Source organism: Perna viridis, chromosome 8, assembly GCF_037379345.1.
Source record: "Perna viridis isolate PV_CMFRI_1.1 ecotype Kerala chromosome 8, ASM3737934v1, whole genome shotgun sequence".
Lineage (NCBI taxonomy): Eukaryota > Metazoa > Mollusca > Bivalvia > Mytilida > Mytilidae > Perna > Perna viridis.
The window spans coordinates 33,880,898-33,896,155 of NC_142452.1; the positions used below are offsets into that span (position 1 = coordinate 33,880,898).

Genomic DNA, 15,258 nt, shown 5'->3' on the forward strand with positions numbered 1-15,258 from the left:
GACTTTAAAAGTGTTTGGCTTTGACAGGTTTTCTGATTATTAAAAGTTAAGTTCAGACAAATTTTGGATTATTCAGGATTTGGTTCAGCCAATTTTCTGATTAATAAATTTTTTATTCCAGGTCAAAACTATGCTTTAACTTACCCATCCTAGTGGACAAGTTGTACACTCTGTAGCCAAGCCAAAAGAATGTTCAGTTTTAGACCGACCACACGTTGAATTGTCCTGGGGAGGATCACAGCGTCCACAGGGGCGTTGTACACTATCACCTGTGCAGTACCAAGATGTCAGACATCTCTGACAGGTTGTCCTGTCTGCCAATTAAAAAGAAACATTTTAAAGAATTCCTAAATTCTCATCCACCTTTGTTCAACATTTCGGGAGGATGGGCTAATGTTGTTTTTTTTCAATTTATGTGAAAAGTGCTGTCAATTTGAAAGAAAGTGAGCTAAATTGGACAAAAAATTCAAATAATTTTTTTGTGGGGTTGAAAATAAACTGGACAAAAGAAGATGAGAATCTAGGACAATTTTTTACTTTTTGGCCTAATGAAACTTCGTAAAGTTTAAAAGCATATAAATGAAGAATCAATCAAGCAAGAACTAAAATCAAAGATAGACATAAACCTCACACCATGCATCTTTCAATGTTATCACAGTGAAACTTGTCTAAATCAAACTCCCTTCTGAACTGAAGAATTGGTTTGGTATAACAGGTATTTGATTAATCAAGGTTCAAAATACATTTAAACTAAAATATGAAGGACTTTAAAAAAATGTCTGGTTTAGACAGATTTCAGGCTATTCAAGGCTGTGTTTAGACAGGTTTCAGGCTATTCAAGGCTGTGTTTAGACAGGTTTCAGGCCATTCAAGGCTGTGTTTACACAGGTTTCAGGTCATTCAGGCTGCGTTTACACAGGTTTCTGGTCATTCAAGGCTGTGTTTAGACAGGTTTCAGGCCATTTAAGGCTGTGTTTAGACAGGTTTCAGGCTATTCAAGGCTGTGTTTAGACAGGTTTCTTGAATCCAGCAACCCCTACTACCCCATATGTTATTATTATTATTATTTTCTCACCATTTTTTCATAGAGCATTTTAACTAAATTTGACCTATCAATATCTTAAAAAGGCAAACTTTACAAACACTTTGACAGTAATTTCTAGAGGTTACCAGATATAAATACTTGGATAATGCAATAAAGTATCTGTGTATTTTTTCTTCATGTGCCACACCTTATACACATTTTGCATGATTCTTAGATTGAGGAGTACTTAATTATACATATTTCATAAAGTCCCATGAATAAGGATAACTTACAATACATGAGCTGTGCATGAGAACATCCGACAAGTTCAAATCTAAGACCAATATTATTGTTCCATGTTTGTGGTTGAATCCTAATGTACACGGCAAATACAGGTGGGTCGAGGGTAACATTCACTACACTATTCTGGTCATAAGTTCCCTCGAATATCTGTTGAATAATAATAATTGAATTAGAATAGATGGAATGATGGACAGAGAATGGTAGACAGATGGATGGATGGGTGGGTGGGTGGACAAGTTGATTCCAGAATACCCTTCACTTGTTGAGTGGAGGTACAAGTATATTTTGCCATGTTGTGACTGGTGTTGCTATTTTTGTCATGGTAGTTCAGAATTCTCTGTACAATAATAAATAAGTTCCTCATCATATTACAAACTAGACCAATTATATAGAAACTTTGTTTTTATTTCTATCAAATCTTTCATTTGGACCATTATAAATTGCTTAAAAAAATAAATTTGAGAAAATGGTAATGAACTTTGATGTAAAACTTCAATGTGAGACTTTTTTTTACACAATCAGTGCCTGGTTTCATAAACTGTCTCAAATTGAGATTTTCCTCAAATGTTTCCTCAACTCAAATTTCACCCAATCAGATCACTTGAAATTGAAGATTTGAAGAAATTCTCAACTTAAAATATTTTTATGAAGCCCAAGCCAGGCCTTGTAATGGATATCAACTTACCGCGTGACCAGTTCCGTTAGTATATGCTGCCCATGTGACACTATCGTTACTACTAGATACTGAGAAGGATGTAACCCAGTTAGCCTGGTCCTCCTGTCCTTGTATCTGTATTGTATGTATCCAATGCTCCTGAGTTAAGTATACCTGTATCCACTGACTGGTATCCTGCACAGATGGTACCCATCCTCCGGTCAGTCCACCAAAGTTGACTAAAATTGAAATTTTGAAATGAATAATCTTTAAATGAGGAATGAAGTACCTTTTCTTTCATTAAATATACTACATCACACATCTAAAATTATTTCTACATTTTTATAGGGATATCTTGACAGTCTATTCCATTAAAAACATGACGCTGAATGCATTGGCATGCTAGGTATACCCCCACTCATACAGGATAACAAGTTAAGCTCAAATGTTGACAATTTAAATATGATCATTAAAAGGATATCTTGAATAGAATGTACAAAACTCCAAGCTGAGAAGTAGGATAAGTCTACATCTAATAACCAAATTAATATTTTTCCATCAATTTTGAAATTAATCTAAAAATTGTCTTTCACTTAACTACTGTGGAAGGACGGCCTGCCTGCGTTGTAGTAGGTAGTGAGATTTAAATAGCCAGTTAATTCTTTAGCCGAAACGGTTTGTCGCTGGATTGTCACCGAGCGGTCTAGGATTCGATTCTCGGTGGCGGAGTATAATTTTGGAAGTCAAATCATGCTCTTCTGTTACACTACATTTAATTCATTTTGATGTTTTCATCTGTAGACAGCTGTCTATTTGAAAACTGATATGTACAAGACAAAGTAATATTCATTATGGGGTGTGTTTGAAAATCTCATATCCCGACCGAGTAATATTCATTATGGGTTGTATTTGAAAATCTCCAATCACGACCAGTAATATTCAATCCTGGGTCTATTTAAGAACTTACTATCCAGACTAGTAGCATTCAATCTTGGACCTATTTGAGAACTTACAATCCAGACCAGTAATACTCAACCTTGGGTCTATTTGAGAACTTACAATCCAGACCAGTAATACTCAACCTTGGGTCTATTTGAGAACTAACTACCAGTAATACTCAACCTTGGGTCTATTTGAGAACTTACAATCCAGACCAGTAATACTCAACCTTGGGTCTATTTGAGAATTTACTACCAGTAATACTGGACCCTGGGTCTATTTGAGAACTTACAATCCAGACCAGTAATACTCAACCTTGGGTCTATTTGAGAATTTACTACCAGAAATACTCGACCCTGGGTCTATTTGAGAACTTACAATCCAGACCAGTAATACTCAACCTTGGGTCTATTTGAGAATTTACTACCAGAAATACTCGACCCTGGGTCTATTTGAGAACTTACAATCCAGACCAGTAATACTCAACCTTGGGTCTATTTGAGAATTTACTACCAGTAATACTGGACCCTGGGTCTATTTGAGAACTTACAATCCAGACCAGTAATACTCAACCTTGGGTCTATTTGAGAATTTACTACCAGTAATACTGGACCCTGGGTCTATTTGAGAACTTACAATCCAGACCAGTAATATTCAACCTGGGGTCTAGTTGAGAACTTACTTGGTATTCTGTATGTTTTTCTTCTGATGTTTTTTGAGAGAATAATTATCATTTCCAATTTTCCCTCATGTGTTCATTGAGATTTTCCACATGATACTGTCAGTATCATAATCGAAAGTCGAAACTATTATTCTTTATATCCAGACCAAGTAATATTCAGCCTGAGGTCTGGCTCAGAACTAACAATCCAGACCAGCTATATTCAATCTTGGGTGTATTTGAGAACTTACTATCCAGACAAATGTTATTAAACCTGACGTGTATTTGAGAACTTACTATCTAGACCAGTAAGATTCAATCTAGCTCTATCTCCGCCACTTATATAATTGGCTGATGATGTGGTCATCCATTCATCTAATATTGCCCCACTCTGTATTCCTAGAGCATCTCTACAACCTTAAAAATAAAAACCATATGGTATTAGATGATTTTTCTGAATTTAGGCATTACAGCACATACAATGATGCCGTTCAAGGATATAGATGGTCTCCTTTTTATTAATTCACATTCATTTGATGAACTTCTTCAGGTAGTTAACTGGATTCAATGAAGAATAATAGACATTTTAAATTTCCTTCTTAATTGTCCCAAATAACCAAAAGAAGTTCATCAGATGATTGTCATTTAAACGAAGAAAGACCAACTCTATTACCTGAACATCATCAATGTATGTGCTGTAGGACTATGCAAGTAGGCAATATTTATAAGTACTGTCTGAGTAAGTCGAAGCTTTGATTCATTCTATCAAAAAAAAATTTAGAAAATTTTATTAAAGTAGGATTTAATTGCAAAATATGAACATAAATAAATGATAAAGAAAACTTAAATAATGGAAATGCAATTTGGATATCAAATTTGTGGGATGGCTTCATAAAAAGCCTTCAAAAGGGAGGATTCAATCTTATTGTGAAACCTTAATTCAATCAATTCTTTTCAAAAAGTAAAAAATTGAAATACCATATTCAAAGTAGTAGTAGCCAGGAACTCTGAAGAAAACTTCACCAGTTGTGTTATCTATACTCATGGCATATGGTGTCAATCCAAACTCCACATCTACAAGGCATGAGTTATCCACCAGGAATGTTACACTAGCTGTGGCGCCACGTACAGGGTTACCATGGTCTGTCACTATGGCAGTGAAGGATAAGGTTGTGTTGGCTGCATAAACTTCATTGTAGAGGTCGTGTGTGGCATTGTAATCCAAAGGTGGACTAAAATATTCAGAAAATATACTTTGTATCTCTATAAATAATGGCCATTCAAAGTTTTTCATGAAAACTATGATGGAGGCATTTCTTCTCACTGCTTGATTAAACACCCTCCCACCCAACACCCCACCGCCCCTCCAAAAAAAAAATTATGAGGGTGCTTTTTATAAGGTTCACAGCCAGAAAAATGATGTGGTACATATATATGTGACAATAAGAAGGAGATGATGGAAGACATGAGGACTACAAAATCAATTTCAATTGGCTTAAAACATGTTTAATACTATTACTAGCTCCAATCATTTCATTGGACATATAAGAACATCAGAGCTGTAAGCCAGGATATTTTTTTTGTTAAAAAAAATACAAAAAACAAAAGAAAAAAATAGTAACCAAGCCTGAAATCCTAAATCTAGGTTTTTTAAGTTGATATTTTTGCTCTAGAAATTTTCAGGGTGAATTAAATTTGCATGATTATTTTCCTAAAATGCCTCCATGAAATTAAGAAATTTCCTCTTAAAAAGAAAGTTACTTGCATTTACTGCCTCAGAATGTTTAACATATTCAGAAAGAACACTTTGTCATTCCATAAATATCTCATAGGTTACATTATATTTTAAATGTATGTGCAATGTCACTGCATTACGTCAATGACAATTTTAATGATTTCTGGAAGTGTATAAGTTCACCTTAGGTTCTGACAAGAGTAGTGATAGAATTCTAAAAGTTACCAGATAAAGTGAAAAAAAAACAAGAGAAAAGTATCAATAGGGCACAGCTTCCTAAACCATCAATAAGGTATAAAGGTACAATCCACTAAGCTTAAGCTCCATTACAAGTTTCAAATGGTTCCAATGAATAGTTTTTGAGATTCATGCAATGAGATTGTAAGGAACAGACACACATAATAACTGAAGTAAAAACTTGAGGCAAGGGAAACAAATTAACACCATACAAATACAGTGGAACCTGTATAAACCAAACCAGTTTTGAACTATAAAATTTGTATAGTTTAGACATGTATTCAGTATACCCAGGTACAAGATTGATGATAAAAGGAGTTTCAAAAGTGTCTGATTTAAACAGATTTCTGTTTTTTTTAGGGTTAAGTTAAGACAGGTTTTGGTTTATTCGAGCCTGGTTTAGACAGGAATTGTGTTATTTAGGGTTTGGTTTAGACAGGTTTAGGGCCTAATTTAGACAGGAATTAGTTAACCAGGGCCTGGTCTGGACAGGTATTTGTTTATTTAGGGCCTGATTTAGACAGGTATTGGATTATTCAGGGTTTAGTTTAAACAGGTTTACTGTAAATTGGTCAACTTTTACAGTAAAGAACAACATTCCTTACTTGACAGATATAGATGACAGAGAATATACAAGTAGACTGTTATAACTGCTGTCAGCATCAGCAGCAAAGAGCTGGGCTACAGGATCAACCTGTAAGGATGGAATAGCAGTCAGGTCAAAGGTCGTCTGTGTCAGTTCTGGACAGTTGTCATTCACATCTTTGACCTTGATCTATAAAGAAATAATGATTCAATAAGCATTTGATGTTGCAAAATAGTAAATCAATAATTTTAATGAATGAGTTTTATTGATTGATTTTATGAATATATCAAATTTAAAATCAATCCATCCAATGGTAAGCAATATTTTTGTGATGAGAATTCTATTATCATTCCATATATGAAAAAAGTTCAACAAAGCAGGATGTTATATCAGATTACAAGTTGAATCATTTACAACATATGCCCTATCTTTATAAATCTGCATACCAAATTTGAAATCAATCCATCAACTGGGACTCAATATAATAGCAAAGAAATTCAGATTCCTGGCCAACAAATTGATTAGTTCCTATGAATTTTACATGTACTCACTCATTGACTGGGAATATAAAAATAAATGATTAAAAGTTAAGCAAATTAATTTTTATAATCATTTTGAATTACATGGAATCTAGAACCAACCTTTCCAGAAGTATTCAAACTCACCTTTATTGTAATGATTCCAGTAGTAGGGGGAGTTTTTATATTATCTTCAACTTGTACCACTACTGTATACAGTGCTGCCACCTCATAATCAACATTTAGATCTAATGTAAACAATGCTGTCTGCGTTCCAAGGGTAAAGGTCTCTACTGCTGGGTTGTTACCTTCTGGCGTAACTGTTGATGGTGAACCACATTCTGAAAAAAAAAAAAATTAATGATATTACAGAAAAGCCTATCCATTTGAATCATAGGAAGAACCAGTAATCTCTTTTAACCAAACATAAGAAGACCCTTTATGTCAGTCTCAATTCATTGTTAACTTGACTCATCTTTAATCACATACTTCAACTGAACAAATCCACCGGTCCAAAAGCAGTTATGTTTATCATTATCAAGGTTTCACTGTCAAAGACATTGTAATTGCCAAACTTGGACATGCTCTACATTTCTAGTATTGTGTAGGAACATCCTCCATTTTACAGTTTAACTAAAGCTCAGATGGGACTGCCAGTAAAATCAAACTCCTTATAAGGCTTCACTTATAGAGCTATCCATTTTCAAGTTTTTGAAGTTTATTCTGAAAATTAATTTCATTTTTCGAATAATTTAACTTATAAAATGCTAAAAAAACTGTCATCTTTCTACATTTTCAATGCTGCTGGAGACTGTAATGGATGCTCAAAGGTAACTTATATCGACTCACCAACAAATGAAAGACCATCAATGGTAGTATATGTGGGCGTAACAGGAGCTGGGGCAATAGCAGCTGTCCTGGCTGCTGTCGTGTCGTCCTTCAAAGTGAAATGTCGAGCCTCATTTCCTATTAAGATAATGTTTCAGTGACGCATAAAAATAATAATGAAATTATATAAATATTACATATATATAGTAACAATACTCTCAGTTTCAACTTTTTAAAAGAGCAAAATAAGAAAAATTTTAATGTCTTGATATCTTGTGATTCAATCCTGCATAAAAAATGGAATAATTTTCCAATTTACCTACATACAGGTACCTTCAGTTTATAGGATTATTTTGATAAACAAACTGAATCTCAGAAACTTCATAGGAACCATTTGAACCCTTTAAGAGGGCGTCAATGAAAAATACCAGAAGTGGGTGGTACATTTGTGCAAAACAATTTTTTTTTCAAAAATTTCTCAAAATTATATGTTGTTTTTTGACTAACTGCAATGTTCAAAGAGAAAAAAAACATACATAGAAATCATTGAAATTCTTCGTAACAATTGAACTCTTTATTTTTTGTGCGAAATTTGTTGCTTTGTTTTAAAATCATTTTCCGAGCCATTCATTGTTGCTTTAAAAAAAAAAATTTTACCATTTGACATACATATGACATCAACACCTCTATTCTATATTCAAATTCAGCATCAGTTATTACACTCTCAAGAAAAAAAAATATTTCAGATTGTGATGACATTGGCACTTTGCAAGTATTATCATTCTTGATTTTGTTAGATTTTGTTGATCTAAGTGGAAGACAAATGATTGTATGCTTCTCTCAAAAACACAGATCTAAATACAGTAAAGACTATTGCTACATGAAAATATAGCACATATGCAGACTGAAAAAGCTTCGATTTCTACACTATGAATAGCCTCTGGCATTGGTAGTGTCTGAATTTTATTTTATTGGAATTCAATGGTTTTTCCACTGTTCTTACTGCCTGATTGTATTTTTTTATCTCAAGCTAATATGCCTTGATAAAAAAAAAAAAAAAAATATATCAGTATTTTTCCACGACAATACATTAAATCCACCAATTTTTGGCATCGCTGATAAGCAGAATAATATCAGTCATTTAAATATTGTGAAACAAACCTTATATACAGCGCTGTATTCATGAAAATGATATATAACTTCAGTAAAACATGGTATGCTCCAAGATTTGGACCTTTAAAAAATCTCAAGCCGTTAAATGCTTATCTTCCAAACTTAAGTAAAACGTCAACAACAAAAAAAACAGCTCATTTTTTTCGATATCAGCTCTTAAACCAATTTGTGTGAATATTGTTCATACCTCTGAGAATGCTAACATCAAAAGGAGGGCCTTGGGAGAAAATATCAGAGAGAGCAAGCTCTGCTACAATTCCATTTAGATGGAAATCCTCATCAATGGATACAACATAATCCCTTGGTGGCTCATCAGCAGGGTTGGTTATGAATTGGAAGTTGGTTGTCTCTATGAACAGGCTGGAGGCACATGCCAACCTTTCTACATGAAATATACTAAAATGATATCTTTCTCCCACCTGAAAAGTAATACCGATACATCTTAGTAGAAAAATATCAAGTTATGGTACTGTGAAACCAGCCTATACCAAACCCTCTTTAGAGTTTGCACAGTTTAAAAAATATGTTTGGTTTTCCCAGGTTTAAAATACATTTAAACTGATACGAAGGAACTTTAAACACAAGTGGTGGTTTTATTTATGTTTGGTTTTAACAGGTTTAACCATAGTATGACAGTTGTTCATAATGATCTAAGCTTCCAGTTTTTTAGGGGTTTATTTTCTGTGTGCATGTTACTTTGTTACGTATAGCTTTCTATGTTGTTGTTTTTTTTTTCTTATATGCCTTGTCCATTCAAAGGAGAAGGTGCGATAAAGGGTCATACTGGCCTAAAATTCAATTTAATGATTAATCATGAAGTGATGAATAATTTAATTGTTAATTTGGAAACTTGAATCCATCACAAATGAAAAAAACATGAAGATTGAAAAAAATTGCTTCAAATTTACCAATGTTCACATATTTTGTCAAAATTTGTACTTTTTAGTCACTTCTTCATATTTTTGGCAAGGAAATGGTGTCCACAACAAAGAAACAACTTCATATTTAATGAATACATTCATTATTACATAGTTTTGTCATTTGTGAAAATATAAGGTTGTTTCTGGGGTGTGGACACAGATTTCTGGATGTAAATATGTCCGAAAAAAAAAACAACAAAATTTACAATTCTCAGCAGTTTTTGAGAAATGACATAAAATTATAGCACCATTATGAAGTCATTACAAAGAACTAAGCCACAAATTATATTTTTTTTCTTATATTTACATTTTTTACTATGTTATGAACAACTTTCATGTTATTACATAATTTTCAGGCAATATTTATAGCTTAATGCTCCTACACCTTTGAGTTGCAGTTCATATCAGGTTATCTGGTTAAACCTAATTTGGTATTCATATAAAACTGTCCAGAAATTCCTGAAATTATAAGCATTATAAGGTTGAAAATGATTATAGTACCTATATACAGTCTGATAAACCTCCATTGCAAGCAGTATTCCTGATTTTTTTATTTTTGTTTTTTTTCTGCAAGGTGTTTTACCAGCTTGTCATATGCATGCACAATTTATATGCAATTCTTTCAGATATCCTAAAATTTAAAATATGAAGACAGACTACTAATACTAATACTACACAGTGAAGCCAATCTAAAACAAGCCTTGATTAATTGGAAACCAAACACTTTTAAAAGCCCTTTTACCGGTATATTAGTTAAGTGTCAGTCCCTGTAAGAATCAGGCAGTAGGTGAAAACTGGTATAAAAAACCCACTATTTTGATAGTTTAATTTGACTATTTTTACCATCAGAATCAAGGAAAAGGAACAATATTTTCCATATCATGCTGGACCAACGAGTTACAATTCTACTGAACTGCACTGAAAATTTCAAGGGCAGATAACTCTGTCAAAAATCTCATTTTTCTAAGAATCTATTGAAAAATTTCTGCACAAATCCAGTGATGTAGAGATCAAATAATGGTCTTTTCAAATACAGAAATTATTCTAGAGTGATATTACATTGTCAGATTGGTGGGGTTTTCACATGCATGTTTCTGATTTTTCCCATTCTGCCTGATTCTTACAAATACTTACTTTAAATGTATCTTGAACAGAACCATTTTTAGAGTCTTAAAAGTGTTTGGTTCAGACAGTGTTTCACTGTGATTTACTAACCTCTAATTCCAGTGAAAAAGCATCAGAAGGAACAGTGTTAGATATGACGCAGGTACTCCCTGATACAATACCATACTGTGGAGTAATTGTGGCACCACCTGAAATTTTAATAAATCTTTTTACTTATTGCTGTAGGCTGTATTATTTAATTATGTTATAGTCTTATTGGCATGAGCATAATGAAAAAAATCCTAATCAGGATCTGAAGGAAGAAATTAATACTACAGCATTTCACCTTTAGAACAAAAAAAATGATAATCTCTATACGTTACCCATTAAGGTACCAATAAAAAAAATTTGTCACTGCGATTGGTTGTTCTGTGACTAGGTTGCATTATCTACAAAATCTGATTGATCAAAAGCGATTTTGTGACATTGGTGTATATTGTTCTCATATAACAACTGGTGGTGTCATGGATGGACAATTGGTAGAATTTCTGCCACAATAGATATTAAATGTGGAGTGTCAAAATATTCTAAAAGAATCATAAAGAAAAAAATTTTAATAGTCACGAAACTTGACTATTACAACATATCAACTTGCTTTATTTAAATTTCAACGTCATAACAAAATCACCATGGCTTGTTTGTAATGATGTTGACACTAAATAACATGAGTTGATATTTTGTGATATTTAATTTTGAATACATTCTTGATGAAACTTATAAATATTCTCACCTGTTGTAGAAGCAGGAGAGATGTCTATCTTTTTACATGGTACAGAGGTTCCTGCATCTCTGGTTATCAACTCTAACACCAGTACACCATTCAAGTATACCCAAACATCATCCCCTCCCCCAATTGTTAATGTCTCCGTTCCCTGGTATACAAAGCCTGACCTTATGGCTGTTGTAAATCTAGAATTAAAAAAATACATTTACTTGTATAAAATTATCATTAGATTCAAGCCGTGATGCCATGATATTTAGGTCTGCAATAAATCTGAAAAGTTTGTGATAGTATCAAATCTTTAAACCATTATTGGAGCTACCATGGAACTAACTATCTGAGACTAATGCATTATTCAAGTGCATAATGGTACCATGTCCATTTTAGTTACAATGATGGGCTTTGTCACAGTAATATTCATAATTTAAAGAAATTGACAAGAAATCTGTAAGCAATCCCTCACTAGTGATATCCCTGCTTCCAATCACATTATTAAGAAAAAAACAAGCTAGACCAATAGATGTCCATCATACTGCAGCTGTAATTTATGGTTGATGAGGAAAATGTGACGAGAAAGCGTTATGGACAGATATACAGAACTACAGAACATAATTCCAATAAAAATAACAGAATCAAAACTTAATGATAATATGCACAACTACACAGGCAAAATTATTTCACATGATTTTCACACAAATTTCACATGGTTTTCACCTGAATTGAGCAAATAGACTAAGTGACAGAGTTCACGTGAAATTCAAGTGAATGGAGCCTTCACGTGAAATTCGCATGAAATGTTCACATGAAATTTATGTTTAGTGAATTTCTCATGAAAATCATGTTAATTTCATGTTAATTTCACATGAATTTCACGTGAAAAATATTTGCCTGTGTACAAATAGTGTTCCTGCTAAAAACCAAGTTTCATGAAATTTTGTTGGGTAGTTTCAGAAGAGTTGCTATGACAAGTTGATACATGATGATTGTCAGTGAATATCTAAGTTCAAAGGGAATTAACTCCCATAAAAATTAGAGAATCAAAATATCCAAACAATATGCACATTTACATAAAAAGTTCTTGCTAAATACAAAGTTTTATCAAATTTTGTTCGGTAGTTTCAGAGGAGTCGTGATGACAAGCTGGTAAAGGATGATCTATGGTAAGTTTGTAAGTTCAAAGGGCCATAACTCTCATCAAAATTAGAGAATAAAAATTTCCTGATTATATGCGCAACTATATATATGGTCTTCTTGCTAAATATCAAATTTCATGAAATTCTGTAGTTTCAGAGGAGTTGCAATGGCAAGCTGAAGTTTTAAGGATGGTCAGAGGGATGGAATGACCCAACTCCAAGTAGTGCTTGCCACCTTTGACAACACAGGTGAAAATCCTCTGTAAACAGGAATTTGTGGTCAAATTCTTACAAAAATTGATTCCACCATACAACAAACCTACAGGAAGCATGTTTAAAAATTCAAGCCTGACTGTGAAAAGAAGTTGCTAAGCAAAACTGACAGAAAATATCGTCAAGAACAGAAACACGGACTGCGGTAAATCAGAAAATACCCCTCTCCCTTGAAGTGGAGGTGTAATTAATTTTAGTAATTAATTTGAGTATTGTTGTTTACCCACTACAAGATATTTTTGTGTGCCCTGGTATATATGTTCAGTTTACTGAGTACAAGATATTTTTGTGTGCCCTGGTATATATGTTCAGTTTACCTAGTACAAGATATTTTTGTGTACCCTAGTATATATGTTCAGTTTACCGAGTACAAGATATTTTTGCATGCCCTGGTATATATATGTTCAGTTTACCGAGTACAAGATATTTTTGTGTGCCCTGGTATATATGTTCAGTTTACCGAGTACAAGACATTTTTGTGTGCCCTGGTATATATGTTCAGTTTACCGAGTGCAAGAAATTTTTGCGTGCCCTGGTATATATGTTCAGTTTACCGAGTGCAAGAAATTTTTGTGTGCCCTGGTATATATGTTCAGTTTACCGAGTGCAAGAAATTTTTGCGTGCCCTGGTATATATGTTCAATATAGCATGTCTTAACTAAACCCTTTTTGAGCTGAGAATTGTTCAACTTAGGCAGGAAAATGCATTGAAACTGATTAAATAGTTTTGGTTAAGACTGGTTTCACAGTATTTATAGAATTTCCATTGAGCTGCAGTGAAACCAGTTTCTACCAAACCCCATTTAAAATTAAAAATTGGTTTGGTTTAGACAGATGTTTCATTTACTAAGATTTAAAATACATGAAATACATTTTAATTGATATATGGGGCCTTATATATCTGGTTCAGACAGATTTTTGGATTATTTCAGGCTTCATTTTAGACAGGTTTATGAAGTATTCAGGGTTCAGTTTAGACAGGTTTTGATATTATTCAGGGCTCTGTTTAGACAGTTTTTTTGATTATTCAGGCTTCATTTTAGACAGGTTTATGAAGTATTCAGGGTTCAGTTTAGACAGGTATTGATATTATTCAGGGCTCTGTTTAGACATATTTTTGGATTATTCAGGGTTGCGTTTAGACAAGTTTTTGGATTATCCAGGGTTCAATTTAAACAGATTTTTGGAATATTCAGGGTTCTGTTTAGACAGATTTTGGGATTATTCAGGGTTCAAATTTAGAAGGTTTTGAGATTATTAAGGGTTCAGTTTAGACAGGTTTTGAGAATATTCAGGATTCAGTTTAGACAGGATTTTAAGATTTTCAGGGTTCAGTTTAGACAAGTTTTTGGGATTATTCAGGGTTAAATTTAGACAGAATTTTGGATTATTAAGGCTTCAGTTTAGACAGGTTTTTGACATTTTCAGGGTTCAATTTAGAAAAGTTTTGAGATTATTCATGGTAAAATTTAGACAGGTTTTTGGATTATTCACGCTTCAGTTTAGACAGATTTTTGGATTATTCAGGGTTCAGTATAGACAGGTTTTGAGATAATTCAGGGTTTTGGATTATTCAGGGTCCAGTTTCGACAGATTTTAGGATTATTCAGGGTTCAGTTTAGACAGGCTTTGAGATTATTCAGGGTTCAGTTTAGACACGTTTTGAGATTAGTCAGGGTTCAGTTTAGACAGGTTTTGAGATTATTCAGGGTTTGGTTTAAACATGTTTTTGGATTATTCAGAGTTTGGTTTAGACATGTTTTCAGATTATTCAGGGTTCAGTTTACACAGTTTTTTTGATTATTCAGGGTTCAGTTTAAATAGGTTTTTTGGATTATTCAGGGTTCAGTTTACACAGGTTTTTGGATTATTCAGGGTTCAGTTGACAGGTTTTATTGTATAAATTTTTATGTAGTTTCAAAGGAGGAGCTCAGCAAATACAAATTTAATCATATCAAGAAAACAATTTTCATATTTTTTTTAATCCTTACCCAAAATTGTGCCAATTGCCATAGCAATCTTTGTCCTGGTTACCATATCCTGTATCATCCAAGGGGAAGTAACTGTTGGTGGCATATCTGAATTAAAATACATACAGCTAAATAATAGTTTTAACATCCAGTATAAAAACCATCATATATTGACCATTTCTAAATGCCAACTTTAGACTGAATCAAAATCATTTAGGACACAAACATTATACTTTATTTTTAAAGTATCACCTGTCCTAAAGATTGCATATAAAAATGATGCGAGTTTCTTCAGAGGCATTATTCTTAAAAACAGTTTAAGCTAGGAAAGAACCCTCTGTCCCACCCCTTTCACTATTCATTTTAACTGTCTCATAACTAACTATCAGGGAATGTAAGGGGAACTAACCCTTCAAAT

General features: G+C 33.2%; 1 protein-coding gene across 2 annotated transcripts in view; it reads right to left on the reverse strand.

The window, feature by feature from the left end:
* The window catches only part of LOC148610318 (uncharacterized), an 89,828-nt gene that overhangs the window by 29,168 nt on the left and 45,402 nt on the right, over window positions 1-15,258 (reverse strand). For both annotated transcript variants that reach the window (XM_088542729.1, XM_088542730.1), the window contains exons 33-44: window positions 14,862-14,948; window positions 11,474-11,652; window positions 10,795-10,892; window positions 8,847-9,078; window positions 7,508-7,624; window positions 6,806-6,999; window positions 6,160-6,329; window positions 4,561-4,814; window positions 3,880-3,999; window positions 2,013-2,221; window positions 1,318-1,474; window positions 145-314 (exon numbers count right to left, since the gene is read on the reverse strand). In XM_088542729.1, the coding sequence (XP_088398855.1) occupies window positions 145-314; window positions 1,318-1,474; window positions 2,013-2,221; window positions 3,880-3,999; window positions 4,561-4,814; window positions 6,160-6,329; window positions 6,806-6,999; window positions 7,508-7,624; window positions 8,847-9,078; window positions 10,795-10,892; window positions 11,474-11,652; window positions 14,862-14,948 (1,987 nt within the window). The remainder of the gene's footprint in view (window positions 1-144; window positions 315-1,317; window positions 1,475-2,012; window positions 2,222-3,879; window positions 4,000-4,560; window positions 4,815-6,159; window positions 6,330-6,805; window positions 7,000-7,507; window positions 7,625-8,846; window positions 9,079-10,794; window positions 10,893-11,473; window positions 11,653-14,861; window positions 14,949-15,258) is intronic.